The sequence below is a fragment of the Neltuma alba genome, unplaced genomic scaffold (genome assembly GCF_004799145.2).
Source record: "Neltuma alba isolate B1F8T4 unplaced genomic scaffold, ASM479914v2 tig00012190_pilon, whole genome shotgun sequence".
NCBI classification, from domain to species: domain Eukaryota; kingdom Viridiplantae; phylum Streptophyta; class Magnoliopsida; order Fabales; family Fabaceae; genus Neltuma; species Neltuma alba.
Window position 1 is genome coordinate 204,616 of NW_021636730.1, and position 17,156 is coordinate 221,771.

Here is a 17,156-nt window from a genome sequence, read left to right on the forward strand (position 1 = left end):
GCTTCATTACAATCCGTAATTTTAGAGCAGATTATTTGCCGCAAACTTTTCAAAGAAACACTGGAAACCAAACTAACAATGCAATGGTACAAAAAGAAGGATCAAATCCGAAAACCAATTTTGACATGTAATATGTACCCAGTAATAACATTGCCAATCCCCAAAACCTGTAAGAATTCTTCGAAAAACCAGAATGAGAAAATTCAAGACAGCCCAAAAAGAAAAAAGGCATATACATTTGTGAAGATGTCATCAGATCAGAATGTGAGCAAGTTGAAGGTTCGGCAATGCCCCTCTCAATCTCTGGTATACCAGTGACACAGCCAAGCATGAATCAAACCTTGCAAGTTTGCCTCCGCATCCTTCTGACGATTTCAGCAACACAGGTTCTCAACACATTCTAATGATAATGATGGTGATCAGCACTCTGACAGCTCTGCCAAAAAACCTCATTGTTTCTATTGGTGCTGGCAGGCGCACCATAACGAGAAGACCAAAGAGAAATACCCTCCTTGTGAGGCTCACTCTGATTGGGGCATAATTCCAGAAACTCTGTTCTTTGCCTTGGTGTGCTTATCGATCTTGCCTTTGCCCTGGCAGATTCCGTCGCAGCCATGTAAGTGGGGAAAACTGGAGAATTTGGCACGGAACTGTCATCTGCAAGTGACACTTTCTTTACGTGAGAAAATGATTTCCTTGGCAGTGAAATTTGTGAAATCAATCCTTCCTGTGACTCTTCTCTTTTCGCGCTCTTCAGTGAGACTTGTGTTGGACCATGCAAGTCTGTTGTGATAAGGTTTGAGAGAAGATCTGGTTTATGAGAGGCATCCCTGTTACGTGTTTCTTCCTGCAGCCATTGTCCTAGAGTACGGCAGCTCTCTCTTCCAAATTCCTTAGGGGGCCCATATTCTTCTGTCATGTGGGAATTTTTTCTCTCCTACAAAAGATAATTACATGGAAATTCTCAGAGATATGATGATTCTGAATCACTGTCATGAAATAGAAGACTCAGAAATAACCAAACTGAGCCATAAGTAAGATGAAGTCAAATGACATTACCCTGTGTGAGAAGGAATACTGTTTCATGCGTTCTCTTCTGATAGTGGCCTCTTGTTTTCTCAACCATATGGCTTCTATGTCTTCTTTTGAATGCAAGCTGCAATCCCAAGTCAATTGACCATGGCAATCAGGATAGAATTTCTCCTGTGGATTAGAATAAGGGATTTGTCATATCAATGTAGATTTGATTTATTGATTTATGGTGTCAAAATTATTCAGACATGGGACCTAGTCCTAGAAAGGAGTTCTGAAGCTGAGCGCCTGGGTGAGGGAATTTCACTAAACATGGAGTTAGTAAGTTGAATCAGTATGAGGACAAAATTTTAGAAATCATTCAAACCAGTGTTTTATTAAATTTTTGCTCTCTAGTTGGACATACAAACATGTCAGAAATACGCTTGACTCACAAGTGATCTAACGTGTTATCAGTGATCAGTTTGGTCTATAAATGTATGGTAAATCAACTGTACTAGAAATTATTCTATATCGACAAATGAATGACTGAAACTTTTTGGATTGCACTCTTCCATACCTAATTTAATTGCCCATATTCACTGAAAAACAGTTTCATATGCCTACCTTAATCTCCTTCTCTTCCAACTTCTTTTTCTGCCTTGGAAACTGATTGCTCTTGTCATTCTTGTTGCTTTTTTCTGCAGTATGACTGTTTCTTTCATATATTTCTACCGTCTCTCTTGCACCTGAAGGCAAATGCTTCAAAGTACAGAACATTTGACGCCTCACAGCTTGACCACGAACTATAGCTTGAAGTCTCACAACTCCCTTCAATGCTCTTAATGCTTTTCTAGCCTAATTTCCAACTTCGAATTCAAGTTACTTAAGGTGAAATTATGCATAGAGCTAACTTCACATTTTCAATGAAACCAAGTAGAGCTAACTTCACATTTTCAATTTAAAGCTGAGTTGTGAGGAAGCTTACAAGATGTCCACGGTATGCGCTTTGAATTTTAGTGGCAGCCAAGTTCCGATTGCCATTGGATAGATAAGAATAGGAACGGGAAGAACCAGTTAGCCTGACAACCTCAGCAGCAGCATGAGCGGCAGCAAGAGCAGCTTCTGCAGCAGCTGCTGTTGCAATAGCCGCTGTCAAAGCATGCTTTCTCTGCTCTTCTTTTGCTTTAGTAAGTGCTCTATTTGGTGCTGTAATTGTAGGACATTGTCTGAGCTTAAACCTTCGAAGACTCCATCCCCATTTCTTCGGCTTCTGATGAGATTACAGATTAGAATACATACATACGTGTGTATGTGTGTATATATCTATGGACACACGCACCAACAAAACAGGTACTATAAGATGCATGCTTCTTGCTGTATTAAAAGGTTCCAGGACTTGTCTTACTTTGGCTTTTGACTCAGGAGTGAAGAGCCTTTGCACCCATCCGAACCAGCACTTCCACTTTGCCATGGAAAGCTATGACATCATATAAACCAACTTCTTCCTCTTACACCATTATCTATTCCTCATTCACTTCCTACATTTGATATTGAAGAATCAGCAGGGGCCAAAGCCAAGAAAAAAATTCAGATACTCGATAGACAAGACTTTATAATTGCTAAGTGGTAATTAAGATGTTTGGCTTATCTTTATTCTGCTTTAATTGCTCATCTAGATGTTCACCAATTTGTCAAACATAAAGCTATCCTACAACATCAAGTGCCAAAAGAAAAATCACAACTTTATATTTAGTAACCTGAACTACTGAGGCATTAAATCAAACAAATTGCACGAATGAAAGGATAAGTTGATTAATGGTCAATGCTTCATGGAGCAGCATGGTGATGCAAAACAAAGACTGAAATAAATGAAAACATAAGAAAATCAGAAATCCTTACTCCCATCATACAGCAAGCCCTCAAATCCATCTATGCTAGCTAGATATTTCCTGAAAATTCCAAATGAGTTTCTCTCATATGGATGTGGAAAAATACCATTGACTTCCTATCATTATCTCTGTTATCACGTAGAGGAACATTAGTGTGCTCAAAATGCGAGAATGCAAGAAGCCAGGAACTGCATTGGGAAAGGCAAGCCGATCGATGACTATTCCAAATGATGTGGCCTATGCAGTTAGGTTTAGATGAATGGTGACTTTATAGCAAGTTCATTCAACTTCATGGGGTCCCTCTTCTCTCTCTCCCCCACAACCGTCAATTTTACAACTTCTTGGGTCCTTTTCAAATGTCTGCTTTCATCAAACTTAGTAAAATATACAACTTCCCCACTTGAGAATATTTTCTTTTTTATTGTTCCATACTTCCATTGTAGCATATTATTTTGTTTTGCCAAGCCGTATTCGTGTTGAGCTAGCCTCTCTCACTATTGAATTATTACCATGTGAATTTAACTCTTTGAGGGATGCCAAAAGTTGGGGCTCTTTTGGTCAAGGATGTGTAGCACTTGTTCCTCTGTACAAGTATGCATTTTCCACTCGAATTGACCAGCGCAAGGAATATATTTCCTCGTGTGAAGTTTGAGACATTATAGGATGTCGAAGTGACCCATGAAATGCAAAGACATTACAGTTTTACCTAAATCATTGTTTATAAATATCAGAACTCCCGTGGCATAAACTTAACCTTGAAACTATAAATTACTAAATTTACTGCTGGAGGGGACCAAGATCAGCATATTTGCTATATTATCTGTATGTTTTGCAAGCCTCACAAATATCAAAAAGAATATTTTAGGCCTGAAACAGAGCATTGAAATGCTCAGAGTTAGAAGAGGTTCTATCTTTATCTGTCTCTTTTTGGTTCTTGGTAGGTTAATCGTTATCTGAAATCTGGTCCCAGTGTCCCTCCAAGGTACTTGATGTGATCACGTTTGTGACTTCTCACAAGGTCGAGCCATTCAATAGTGGTCCATGGCCATGAATATATATAATAAGCGCGAGCCTTCCTAGTGTGGTCCAACAACAGAACAAGGGTAAGAAAAGTCACATATCAATGCACAGAATTTTATTAGAATCTTTTTCTTTTGCATGAGTTGCTTAATTAACAAAGCAAAAACAGAAAAGTAGCTTTCATGTGCTGTCTCTATGACCCGTCGAGATATTGATTATGGGATTGTGTATATGGTCCAAAGAACTTTGCTTTATACCTACTAAAAATTGCTGATCTGTCTCAAACACGCATGTTCTTTTCATTAAAATGATAAAACCATACATATGGAGGGAAAGAAAAGCACTTTTCCATGACTTTTCTTAATCCAGAAATCCTCATTTCTAGTAACTTCGGTGACTAGGTAGGCTATAATTTAGTGATGTTCATTGAACTCTGTCTAAGTTGTATCTTTACTACCTAAATATACTAGTTTAACACGCATTTACAATCTTCTTAGCTTCATGTTGATCCAAATGAAAAACACTTGTTTTGCATGCCTTTTGCTCTCGAGCCTGATGTAATAATTAAGAGCAGATCATTAGATTATGGTATAATGATCCTTTGCTTAAGGATAATTTAATCAAAGTAGACTTGATTTTCTCGTGTAATGCATTCCTTTTTAATCTATCAATCATTTTATTCCATTAGAATAATTTCTATGTTAAGCAAATCAAAAGCACTTGCTTGATTAATTGACATATAATATAAATTAAAGCTCACACAATCGTTGATTAATATTTGAATTTTCTCATGCGTTTTTTTTCTTTTCAATCGTCATAGTTTTCTCTTGATTTCTGGACGTCATTGTAGAAGCCCGGCAAAACAATTCCATTATAGAGAAATTTGATTCAGGACTATTAATTAGTTATGTAAATTTATTTTTAAAAGACCAATTTTTTTTTTTTTAAAAAAGTTCGTGTTTGAAAGATCGTTCTTTTCTCTTTTTCAAGTTGATATTATGGGGCGCAGCTTCGGGTCTTGTTCAATGTTCCTGTTGCCTTCATTAATATTATCATGTTAAGGGGAAATAACCTACTTTCACAGTAGGCCATCGCTATCGCCTATCATTATCGAGATATATATAAATATATATATATAATACAAAATTTATAATAAATCACATTATTTGCTAACTCATTCCAAATGTCATTATTAATTTTTTTAATTTTTATAAATTCTTATATCTTGTTATTTTCATTTTAAAAAAAATCTCCCGGGGAAGCTCAGAAGACAATTGGCATCACTAATGACTAACTTAATAGTTTTAATATTAATATACTATTTTCGGTCTTAATTATAAGATTTCGTTTGTAAATTACAAACAAGATCTTATAATTAGGACCTAAGTTAGTACTATACATTCACACATATGCATGTTTTTAATTAAAAACATCATTTTTTATAAGGGTCAAATGAAGATTATGAGCCTGTTTAGAACAGTTTATAAGTAGTTTATAAGCTACTTTTCAATAGTGATTTACAGAATACGAGGTAAGTATATAAGAAAAGTTTTATTTCGATTTCCGTAAAACATGTTTATAGGAGATTTTTAACACTGCCAACAGGGCCTATATCAACATGCAAACACGCTCAACGCGTGTTTGATGCTGTGGCCTCCCTCCCAGGGGGTTGGCATCACTAGATCCAAGAATTTTTGGCAATTAAAACTTCATTTTATATTTTTGTGATGGTTGTGATAAGAAATTAAAGGGTAAAACTGTGTAATAACTATGGAGCTCCTCCTCTCCTTTTAGTATTCATATTTTGTGCCCCATTTTTATTAAATTTAAAATGAATGGAGCTATTTACTAACTTGCCAACAATATAAATTTCTATATTCTTTGTACTATCTCTGGTCTTAATTATAAAAGTTAGTTGACTAATTTGAAAAGATTGAGGAAATAAGTTAAGTTAGTTATTTGTAATAAATATGTGTTGTCTTTCCTAAAATTTTCTTGTTAATCAAGTGTATTGACTAGAACTATTATTATTAGAAGTATTTTTTTGAAAAAAAAATACATAAATATGAGAGACAAAGTAGATTTGGATCTTATATTTAAGATTAAAATAAAAGTCAACGAGGTCTTATATTAAGGACCGAAGGTAGTAGTACTCCTCTAGTCCTGAATATAAGAGCTAGTTTACTAATTTGAATAGATTAAATAAATTAGTTAAGTTAATTATTTATAATAAATAGTTATTGTCTTTTTTAAAATATCTTTAGTAATCAAATGTATTAGTTACAACTATTATTATTACAAGGACTATTTTGAGAAAAAATAGATAAATATAAAAGACAAAATGAATTAGAGTCTTATATTTAGAATCAAAATAAAAATTAAATGAGTTCTTATTTTAAAGACAAGAGTTAGTATTAATAATTAGAGTATCGGTATGCTTGCTTTTATGTTTTATATCCTTCAAATAGCGTTTAGCAAGCGCTAGATTTTCATGCCTGGTTCCAACTTTTATTTTTGGGGAGTGGGGGACAATGGGCCAAACCCCTACCGGGCCAGGCCATTTCTTTCTCAGTTTTTTCTTTTATCAGTTTGCAAAATGTTAAATTAATATTAACGAGAATTAATCCAGTTGATAAGAAGTTAGTTCATAACTCACAAAATTATGAGTTCAAATCTCTCTGCTAATGTGAGAACCTTATTGCTGGGGATCTATAAGTGTCTCTATAAGCATTCTCTGAGTTTGGAGGCATACCCTGACTCTAGTGAACTCTCAAGACCCAACTCACCTAAACTTTTTGGTACCAAAAAAAAAAGTTAAATCAATTCATTTTTTAAAAAAAATAATCAAAATTCATCATGTATGTTTGTGGTATATATAATTTTATAAGTTCGAGATCCCTTGAGAATTAAATTTCATTAATTCTGTATACAATGATGGCTGAAATTTAAATTTAAATAATCAAATTTGACAACATTTTTCACTGCCTTGAAGTTTACTTATAATCTTACGTGGTCGGTGCTTACGCCAAAACTAAACAGTAGGGGAGCATGTTAATGAGATGTCATTTGATTGGCAAAGCATTGAAGAGAGTTGCGTTATGCATTTGAGGGAGGGGATAGGTCGGGTGAGCAGTCAAGTCATTGTGTGTTTGACGAGCTGTTTCAACTTTGAGAAGCAGGCAGCATTAGTGGAGGCCTTGTCAGGCCGCGGAACCCACATTTTTCACTTGCCCCCTGAATCTCATTCTAACCTTCTTATCATGGATTTAGGGTGTGTTTGTATGAAACCAAACCGTGGTTTGGAAAAGTGATTCTGGAGAATAGATTCTGGAAAAAATAGATTCTGTGAAGAATAGATTTTGTAAAAAAGTGATTCTAAGAAGTGAGAGTGTTTGGATAGTTGTTATCAGAAGCACTTTTTATATATACAAATTACTAAAAAAAAGACATAAGTTAATATGATAATTACAGAAAAAATAGATTTTATGATATATTTTAATTTGAAGAAATAAAATTGTTAATAATATGTTTTTTATCAACATAATTAATAATACATAAGATAATATAATTAATAAATAATTAATGTCTATATATATTTATAAAATATAAGATTAAATATATTTATAAAAAAATATGTTTATAAAAAAATAACAAGATACATATTATATAGGCCCTCACACTCTCCCTTTTTTCTCCAAAAGCAAAAAATTTTGCTTTTTCCAAAACTATGGTTTTGGAGTCAAAACCATGGTTTTGACCCAAAACCATGGTTTTGGTTTTTGGAGAGGCTGTTTGGGTAGCATTTTCCCCAAACCATGGTTTGGGGTGCTATCCAAACAGAGCCTTAGTTGAAAGAGTTAAAATTTAAATCCAGATGACTATATTTAATGCTTAATAATATTTCAAGAAAGATTGTTTTTAGTAAGAAAGTATTGTACCTAACAAAAAAACCTATACATTTTTTATAAAAAAAAGTCAATGTACTATAAACACAATGGAAGATCTTATAAAAATTAATATAAAATAAAGATCCAATTTCTGTGGTAGATAAAAATGTATTTATATTTAATTTTCATGCAAAGTTGGGAATTATTATACTATCTCCTTTGAGTTTTTTTTTGACCAAGCTATCTCCTTTGAGTTTAAATGTAAAATCTAGTCTGTAATATACTTGTACTATAGATCGTATTTAATATTATCTCCAGTTTTAATTATAAAATTTTATTTATTATTTATAAATAAGGTAAGTAATATATAAACTTCGGATGCTTCCACATCAGCAAGGCCGACACCCACCAAATCCCTCCAGCTTTAACCAAGTTGAGGTGTACTTGTGAATAGATCTGGTCTTTCCCACCGCACGCAGTCAACGCGAGGGTCGCCCCTTCATTCACTCCCTTCTTGTTCCTCTGTCCCGTACGTCCACAATTAGCTTGTTTTCATATTCATTCCGATTCAATCACGTGTCAAATATTTTTTTGAAAATTCATATCCAAGTACACGTGTTCACATCACAAGCATACACTCCATGCCTTTATATACATATATATATATATATATATAGATGATGATTTCTTTTTTGGAAAAAAAAAAAGAGAGATCGGACTCGTTTCTATAAAGAATTTTTATTGCTCAGTCTTCTATTTGAAATTTTAAAAATAAAGATGCAGAATATTTTAAATATGATGCGATGTGGAAAAAATATGTTATCAATAAACAGACAGAAAAAAGAAAAGAGATCGGTGTATCTTAGCGGGCCCGGAGGAGAACTGGAGAGGAGCAAGTCCGGAGAGAACCACTGCCCGTTGTTACCGTGAATAATATGAACTCCTCGTGTACTTCTTGAAGAAGTTTTTTTTTTTTGGTCAATACTTCTTGAAGAAGTTGATTAATGATAAGAGATATTATTATGGATATGCCCGCGGATTTAAAAATCAGAAAAATATGTATCCTTCTCCATTGAAACTGGGGTGGGCCATCCTATACGTGGCATGAAGTTTGAGAAGTAAATCATACAGTGGTGATGATTTTAATGTTATGTGTAGTGCGCGCGCGCGTATATATATTGATGATTTTGTCCCCTTCCCCAGCACATAATGAGACTAAAATTAAATATTTTAATAATCCATGCGGAAGATGAAACGTTTCTGTCCGTCATCAAAGTTTGTAGGAAAAGCCCACATGCAAAACGACAACAACTGGTCATGAAATATGAGGAAGATAACATGATTGCGATATTTTTGTTAAACAAAACGACGGCCATGTTTTCATCACCTTATTAAACCCACCCTATCATTAGTGCATCATATGCCCCCGAGTGCTTTTCTCTTCTTTTTCTTTTCTTTTTTTATTAGAAAAGCGGCAGGAGTCCATATAGAGCATGCGATGCATTGTGAGTTAAAAAAAATTGATTGTTATGAAACTATTTAGAAAGTGTTCAGGTAAAATTTAAAATAAATTTTACAACATACAAGATAAACATGTAAACAGAGTTTTATTTGATTTACGTAAAATACTTTTTACAAGTGTCTTCTGGCTTTCCAAGCACTTCCTAACTATATAAGATGGGTTAGTATTTTGTGAAAGTGCTTTTTTGATTTAATCCAACATGTGTTTTATAATTTTCCTAAACTCCCAGTCAGTCATGATTTTAATTCTGATTTCTGAGGCACGTTGAATATAAGTGACGAGGGGGTATTTTCGTATTAAGAAAATCTGTATAAAGCTTCGGCATTGAGAATTTCTGTATCTACATGTCTACCTTCTTTCAGACATGCCTGCCTCACTCAGATATTATTCACTTAAGTTTGATATTTACATATTATTCTTTATGCATAACCTTGATCAAATATTCTGCTTTCTTACTTATGTTACTACCTCCGGTTCTAAATATAAAAGCTGGTTGACTAATTTGAAAAGATTAAGAAAATAAGTTAAGTAAGTCAATTGTAATAAATAGATGTTGTCTTTCCTAAAATATCCTTACTAATTAAGCGTATTGGCTAGAATTACAATTATTAGAAGGACTACCTTGAAAAAAAAAGAATAAATATGAGAGACAAAGTGGATTAGGGTCCTATATTTACGGCCAACATAAAAATCAAACGGGATCTTTTATTAAGGACCGGAGGTAGTATTACATTTGATAATGAGTTTCAGTAGTATTATCTTTTTTTTTCCCACTATTTAATATATGACGTCTTTTATTGATTATTTGTACTTTATATGATTTTTAAAATTTTAAATTATGATAATAATTATTAAGTGAAAATTATATTTAAATATTCATGTCATTTGTTAGATTATATATATATTAGTAATAATTATTATTAAATAAAGTCGTGGAAATATAAACGACTTGATAAAATTTATATCCTTTTGATGATTATACAGTGAGTGGCTTCAATAAATAAAATTAGAATGTAATCAAATTTATGAGCAAAAATTAACTAAAATACTAACAATTATTTAAGACTACATTTGTTCACTACTGCCTATCCAAATTAATACTAAGGCACTGGCTGTAAATGTGTGGATGTGAAATTGATTGTTGAGAGATTATTTGTTTTCAAGTACTAGTTACACGGCCACACCGCTTACTGGCAGTAATGTAATTTACACGACGGATGCATGATTCTAGCAGTAATAATAAATTATAATGCTTTTATTTATTTATCTGTGTTAATGCAGGATATATACGAGCTTAAATGGGGCATTTAATGTAATTTAAATATTTAACCATGAACATTGTTAAGAGACAACATAAAAGTCTAAGGCTATTTACGACACATGACGGGACCGGACTAGAGATGGAACCAGGACAAGCCTGTCTTAGTTTTGTCCTAACCTAATAAACAGGGACATGACAGAAAATTTGTCGTGTCTGGTCCTGTCCTAGTGCTATCTTGGTCCCAATCGGGACGGATGGGATTGGGACATTCCTTTTTTTTTGTAAAACATTTTTATTTTATGGTTGAGCTATTGCAATGGATTTTTCCCCCTTCTGGTTTTAGTTCTTTGTGCTTAGTCCTCTATAAGCATCTTTTTATTTTTTTGTTTTATTTTTTTGAGTTTAGCCACCTTAAATAAAAGAGTAAATAAATAATAATTAGTAATATAATAACTTCAAATTCATTTTCACTATTCCCAAAATTATAAGCAACTATAAAAACTCTAAATAAATAATAACCATTTAACTACATATATGCTAAAAGCTGCAAATATGAATATTTTGTATTACATATGCTTTGAACATTTTGTGTTTTTAACGTTTAATAATTATACTAATAAAAAAATTCTACCACGACAGATTGAGAGGGGATTGGATAGGACCATCCCATCCTAGTCCCAGTTCTATTTTTTGTCCTGTCCCAACATGTTGGAATTAGAATGGGACTATTTTGAACACCGCTACTTAAAATGGATTACTTTGTCCTTTTTAACCTCAATGAGAGTTTTCATTATCAGGCAAGGATGAAATATTAGTCGAGCAAATCAAATGATTGACAGAGCATAGAATACGCTTTAATACACGATACACGCGCATATATATTAAAGGTGGGTGAGAATTTGTCCAATTACATAATAAAATAAAGACTAGAGGCACGGATAAACTATTAGTTGAAGTGGTAGTAGTTCTACTCTTGTAAAGAGGAAAACACAAATTCAAATTTCTAAAAATGTACTTATTTGGAAAACTATTCTTTAACGGTCCAAGATACGAAAGAAATTAGTTTCAAGTCTAATCAAATGTGTAACTAAAAAATAAAGATAATTAATATAAATTCAACAGATGTACGTCTAATTTAAGTTACCAAAATTACAAAAGACACGGGCTAAAATATTTGTGTATTGATGATGCCTAGTTAAAAATTTAAATATTTTTATTTTTTGTTATCAAACTCTACAATGAAGATATATATATATATATACACACATCTTTAATAAATCATCTTGGTGGCATTATATTTGTGTGAACTACATGTTTTTTTTTTTTGCCTTATGAATTAACTGCTTAATAGGCAAGTTTAATACGATTTAATGTTAAATTACATAATTTATTGCAGAGATATCTTGGCCTATTCTATGGTTGAAAATTCAAATACTGTCATGAGTTCAACCAGTGATTGAATTAAATTAGGAAAGTAATCATTGTTATTGGCAAAAAAGTAATACTCCTCCGATCCTTAATATAGAACCTAATTATTGAGTTGGTTTTAATCCTAAATATAAGACCCATTTTTCATATTTCTCAATTTTCTCTAAATTACCCCTATGAATACTCCCTCAACCATAATCAAGTAGAAGAGGGGAATGAAGTATTAAGAAAAATAATTATGGTGTTTTAGGAAAAATATGTCACTTTTCTTATGATTAACTAACTTATCTAACTTCTTTAATATAATCAAATTAGTTAAATGGATTTTATATTAAGAACTGGAGGAGTAATAAGCAGAAAAAAAGAGATGGAAGAGCTACAAAATTAATTAGAGACAAAAATATAAAATATGCATTAAATGATTATACGAAAAAACCAACCCCTTCAAAAATTTGATGTTTATGTGGTGAACCAGGAGAACATGTTATTGGGCAATTTTGGAACTAACTGCATTATCAACTGTTCTATAAATACCATTGACTGACGGTGACACTAATCATATTGGTAATTGATCTCAAACACGAGAGCTTTTTAGTTAGTCCCAAATACATGATTCAGTTTGCATATATATTTATTAATTTAAACTGAATTGCTTTATAAAATAAAGTTTATCAGGCGGAGTTATTTGGCTGACAAGCATTTCCTTAAATCTTGATTTAAATAAAATTTGCGACTCAATTAACACGATGATGAGTGTGTAAGTTTTCTTCCAGTAAATGAAAAATGACCCCAAAAAAATTTATAAATTTAAATGGATCTTATATTTATATTAAGAAGATTTAGGATCCATGAACAACTCATCATCCATGGAGCCCACGAAGCTGACGCAGGTTTTGAGATCAAAATTTACAGCTAAGAAAAAAACGCAGGACTGAGGATTCTACCAAGAATTTGAAAACTTGTAACCTGCGATCCAGACTGTTGATGTGCATTCCTAAGCTAATCCGCCTAATCCCTGTAACTTTACGAATCCCTAGCTAGTTTGAACAGCCTCATCAGTGATCAGTTTCACTTGGCATTCACTGGTCAGCCAGTGATTGACTCAAGAAAGAAAAGCGCAAAAGCGTTTCATGAAAATTAAAGAGAAAAGAAAAGGGAAAGAAAAGAAAGAGGAGGTGTCCGGTGTGTAACCGATTGCTGTTTGTTTCGAAGGGGGGTGAACAGGAGGAGAGGCGTGCGAGACACACCGTTTCGATTTTGGCACATAGTGCGTCATCGTCAGCGCCTGGTATTCGCCCTCACGAAAAAAAGCGGTTTTGAGAGCAAAAAGGGGAAGAAAGAAGCAAGCTAGGGACTTGGTCCTCACACCTCACCGGGGGAACCAAATTAGAATAAGGAAACACCGATATAGTTGTAAATCCCAATACTATGGGCTATAAATACTGATCCTTTCTCCTTTCTTCCTTCATCCATGTGCATCTCTCTTAAGCAATCCCTGAGGAATCGTTCCTTCACTCCTCGGAGCGTTTCCTCTTTCGGGGGGGTCCCCACGCTCTCCCTTCTCTATACACTTCTTAATTTCCTCCTATTCTTCTTCTTTCTGCAAAATTCTGATATCCCTGTCTGATAGTCCCTGTTTCTCTTTTCGGGTTCTTGTTCCTTAGTTTTTTTTCTCGCTGTCCATTTTCCTCTTCTGGGGGGTATTCTCTTTTGGTTCTGGAGATGGCCAATTGGAGAAAACAAGAAGACGCCAGTCGTCATCAAGTGGGTCAGTGGAACAGATCATATAGCGGAAAGCCTCCTCTGGGTTAGTATATATTTGTGGTTTTTATTTTTAGAGCTGCTGCATGAGTATCTGCTAGTTCCCATTCACACTATTTTGTTTTTAAAAGCCATGTAATGGTGGGGTGAGTGATGAAATTGTTGGACGTGGTTTTTGTTTGTGTTACATGGTAACCTTGCTTTGAAATTTTTTACTTGGTTTTCTTAGGAGGTTAGGTTCCCCTCAAAATTTTTAGCATAAGTTTGATGGGGCGATTATGGTTTTCTGTGCCATATGTTTCTGTAGACTGGCTTTAACCATTGCGTCTGTTGTGGGCAGAGCTTGATAATCTAATATACTAGGGTGTGGCTCTCAAGTTCTAAAGGGCCGGGTGGGGTTATGATGAGAAATTTAATTTCATTTCTTTTGCTTTGGTTGGTAGGTTGTGGTTCCAGTTTCTTCTAATAGATGCTTTGCTTGTTCGTTGGGTTGATTGGTTTCCACTTCATTGATTTATTGCTCTGGAGTTGCTTTAAGATAACTGATTTTCCTTCATTTAGTTTATGTTCTGCACATCCTGCCCTGTTGCAAGTTAGGTTGCTGGCTGGTAGGGTTCAAGCTACCGGGGTCTTCATTTGCATTTCGTATGTTGATTTCTGCTGGTTGATTCATGCAGTTGTACGTAAAGAACTGATCATTTTGATCTTACCATTTTGTATGTCAATTTCTCCTAATTTATCCATGCAGTTGCCCGTAAAATAGAGATCCCTGCTTCCTGAAATTGGCAAAGCTTATTGTTGCACACATTTCCATTGGAGCTGTTTTTTTATGTTGGATCATGTCATATTATGGAACGAAGCCTTCTGGATTTTGGCAATGTCAAAGTAACTTATCTGTTAATTGGATCTTTCTATGATGCATTTGAAATTAATCACTTCCCCATTGAGCTATGGATATAGAAAAATCTTTAAGATAATGAGATTGCCTTGTGTGAGTTGATGTTTTGTACGTTCTCTGTCATGGCTTTGTCGATTTTGCGTCACCTATGGGGGAGAAACCGTCTCACATTTTTTTCCCCCGGTGACATGCATCTCAAAATTACCATCTAAATAGGTATCTATGAGACAAATCTTTTGGCTACACGCGGAGAACAAAATGGACATCGATGAGGTTTTAGATAAAGCTGTACGATAACTAAATTTGCTTTATTTCTCGACTGTCTCTAAGACATACTTCTCTTCTGTCTTGTTCTAGCATGATCCTAGGTCCTTTCATGCATTTAATTGAACAGACAGTTGTATTTTTCTTGATATGCAGCAGACAGGTGGCAGGCGACAGTACCTGTATGGGAAAAGAAATTTTGTGCTGTAATTGGTTCAGTTCCATGGCCAAAGGTGGTAGAAACCAAGAAGTATATATATCTACATGACAATGTGGTGAAGTGGGATGATTCTGCTGGTAAAGAGGCATTTGACAATGCTAAAAAGAAGTTTTGGGCAGAGATCAATGGCCTTCCCTGCGATCTATCTTTGCCTGACCCTGAAATGCACATTGACAATGTGGATTGGAATTCGACTGTCGACCCTGAGCTAATTCTGGACTTGGAACGAGAACAAGCTCCCGGTGACAAAACTAACGATGAAGTTGTTATTCTTGATGGTTCTCACCTCTTGGACCCATCATTTTTCTGCACAGGATGGGGGGAAGCTGAAGCCATAGTGCCTACAGGTTGGGGGGAAGATGAAATTTCGCCAACAGGTAGGAGGGAAGCTGACACCCAGCAGCCTCCAGTTTGGGGGGATTCCGATGTGAATGTACATAGCCAGGCAGATAAGTGCACTGGATATGGGGATCCCAGTCTGAATGTAAATAGTGGTCTACTTCAGGGTAATATACCTGTTCCTCCTCCTACTGGGTGGGGGGATCCCAACCCGAATGTAAATAGTGGAGTAACTGGATGTCGCCCGAATGTAAATAGTGGAGTAACTGGATGTCGGGAACCTGAGACAAACTTACCTAAAGATAATCATTTTCCTCCTCCTCAAGGTTGGGATTCTGACCTGAATGCATATGGTGGGGTAAATTGCAGCACCGGATGGGGGGAAGCTGATACTGGTGAAGGCTCCTGGGAACAGTACTGTGTCCCTCAAGAACCTGCGAAGGTATCTGAATGGGTGAACCAAGAGAATGATTCCTGGCGATGGAAGGATGGACAACAAATTGGTTTTCAGAAAACTGGCAAAGGAAGAGGTAGTGGGAATTGGGGAAGCTTTGATGGGGGCAACAAGAGGAGAGAAAAAGTGGCTTTCAGACAGCAAAGTGGCTTTCGGACCAGTGCTTGTCATGGTAATGAGAATCAGATGGGTGGTAGAGGAAGGAGAAACAACAGGGGAAGGAGGGGTGGTTTTGCTTATGGCCGTTCTTATGGGGACAACATGGTCACTGGTAGGTGGGAAGTGAGGACAAAGTGAGGATCAAAGAAAGAGATTGGACTGCAAGGAATCCCATGGATTTAAGCTGGAAAGAGCCTATTTGAGTTAGTAAGTTGCTGTTTCGGGAATATTTGGTAAATATGATAGGATTTTGAGGAGAGTCAACATTTTCATTTTCCGTTTTCACATCGTATCTGAAGATAGCCGTTCTAGGATATGAATATGTCCTTTTCTTAGCTGAAAGGGTCGCGTTCTTAGGTAAGTTTAAAGATAGAGAGCTCTTATTCCTGAATTTATGGCAGCATCCAAAGCTCGTGTCGTCGATCTGCCCATCCAAAGGCCGAAAGGGTTTTTTTTGTTGTTTTGTGGGAGGAGGGAGAGAGAAGAAAAAGAAAGCTTTTGTTGATAGGTGAATTGTTCGTTGATATATTTTCGTATAGCTGAATCGTTCGTTCCAGCCTCATTGAATCTTTGCTACCTGTTTATTCCCTCTCTGCTAAACTATTTATCTGTTGCTATCCAATGCATTGGCACCCACACAAGTAAAGCTGTTTGCCCACGCGAGCATGCAAGAATTCACAGAAACTCTATTTTTAAAAGTTTAAATGGTGAAGATAGTCTGGGTATGAACAATGAAATATAGTGGAGAAATGTTACTGTTAAAAATGGATTGATAATAGTGGCAAGTATCACCATCACATTGAGTTCTCTTAACTGCATCTTGCAGCTGCATTGATTAATTAGCATTATGATGATACTCTTATTTCCCTAATATGCAGAATAAAAGTAGTTTTCTAGGGGAGAGTAAGAACTAATTCATTCACAGCGACAGTCTGTCTAAGTCATAAATTTTGATAAAAACCCGAGATTTCAATTTAGTATTGATATTGATATTGATGCTGATTTCTACATCAATATTAGACAGTTAAAATTCAGAGAGG

The 17,156-nt window shown here is 35.0% G+C and overlaps 2 protein-coding genes across 3 annotated transcripts; one reads left to right on the plus strand and one right to left on the minus strand.

Annotated features, from left to right (window-relative positions):
- Nucleotides 1-76: 76 nt before the first annotated feature.
- LOC114724482 (protein IQ-DOMAIN 14-like) lies at nucleotides 77-2,485 on the minus strand. Its single transcript, XM_028910836.1, has 5 exons — nucleotides 2,420-2,485; nucleotides 2,000-2,284; nucleotides 1,639-1,869; nucleotides 1,060-1,203; nucleotides 77-937 (listed from the first exon to the last, which is right to left on the minus strand). Exons 1-5 carry the CDS (start codon nucleotides 2,483-2,485, stop codon nucleotides 401-403), a joined length of 1,263 nt encoding a protein of 420 aa, XP_028766669.1. The 3' UTR covers nucleotides 77-400.
- A 10,762-nt stretch (nucleotides 2,486-13,247) lies between these two features.
- LOC114724457 (uncharacterized) lies at nucleotides 13,248-16,757 on the plus strand. Of its 2 annotated transcripts, none has more exons than XM_028910807.1 (2): nucleotides 13,248-13,828; nucleotides 15,104-16,757. In XM_028910807.1, exons 1-2 carry the CDS (start codon nucleotides 13,744-13,746, stop codon nucleotides 16,252-16,254), a joined length of 1,236 nt encoding a protein of 411 aa, XP_028766640.1. In that variant the 5' UTR covers nucleotides 13,248-13,743; the 3' UTR covers nucleotides 16,255-16,757. The 2 variants fall into 2 exon arrangements, with proteins under 2 accessions (XP_028766640.1, XP_028766639.1); XM_028910806.1 differs by having other exon boundaries at nucleotides 13,249-13,828; nucleotides 15,101-16,757.
- Nucleotides 16,758-17,156: the final 399 nt, after the last annotated feature.

Bases quoted from the DNA above. Each gene is read 5' to 3' on its own strand.
- LOC114724482 (XM_028910836.1), bottom strand. From the start codon at position 2,485: ATGGCAAAGTGGAAGTGCTGGTTCGGATGGGTGCAAAGGCTCTTCACT. The intron at 2,285-2,419 runs GTAAGACAAGTC...TAATCTCATCAG, and splicing joins CTCCTGAGTCAAAAGCCAAA to AAGCCGAAGAAATGGGGATG. The intron at 1,204-1,638 runs GTAGGCATATGA...TCTAATCCACAG, and splicing joins TGGAAGAGAAGGAGATTAAG to GAGAAATTCTATCCTGATTG.
- LOC114724457 (XM_028910806.1), top strand. From the start codon at position 13,744: ATGGCCAATTGGAGAAAACAAGAAGACGCCAGTCGTCATCAAGTGGGT. The intron at 13,829-15,100 runs GTTAGTATATAT...CTTGATATGCAG, and splicing joins TAGCGGAAAGCCTCCTCTGG to CAGACAGGTGGCAGGCGACA.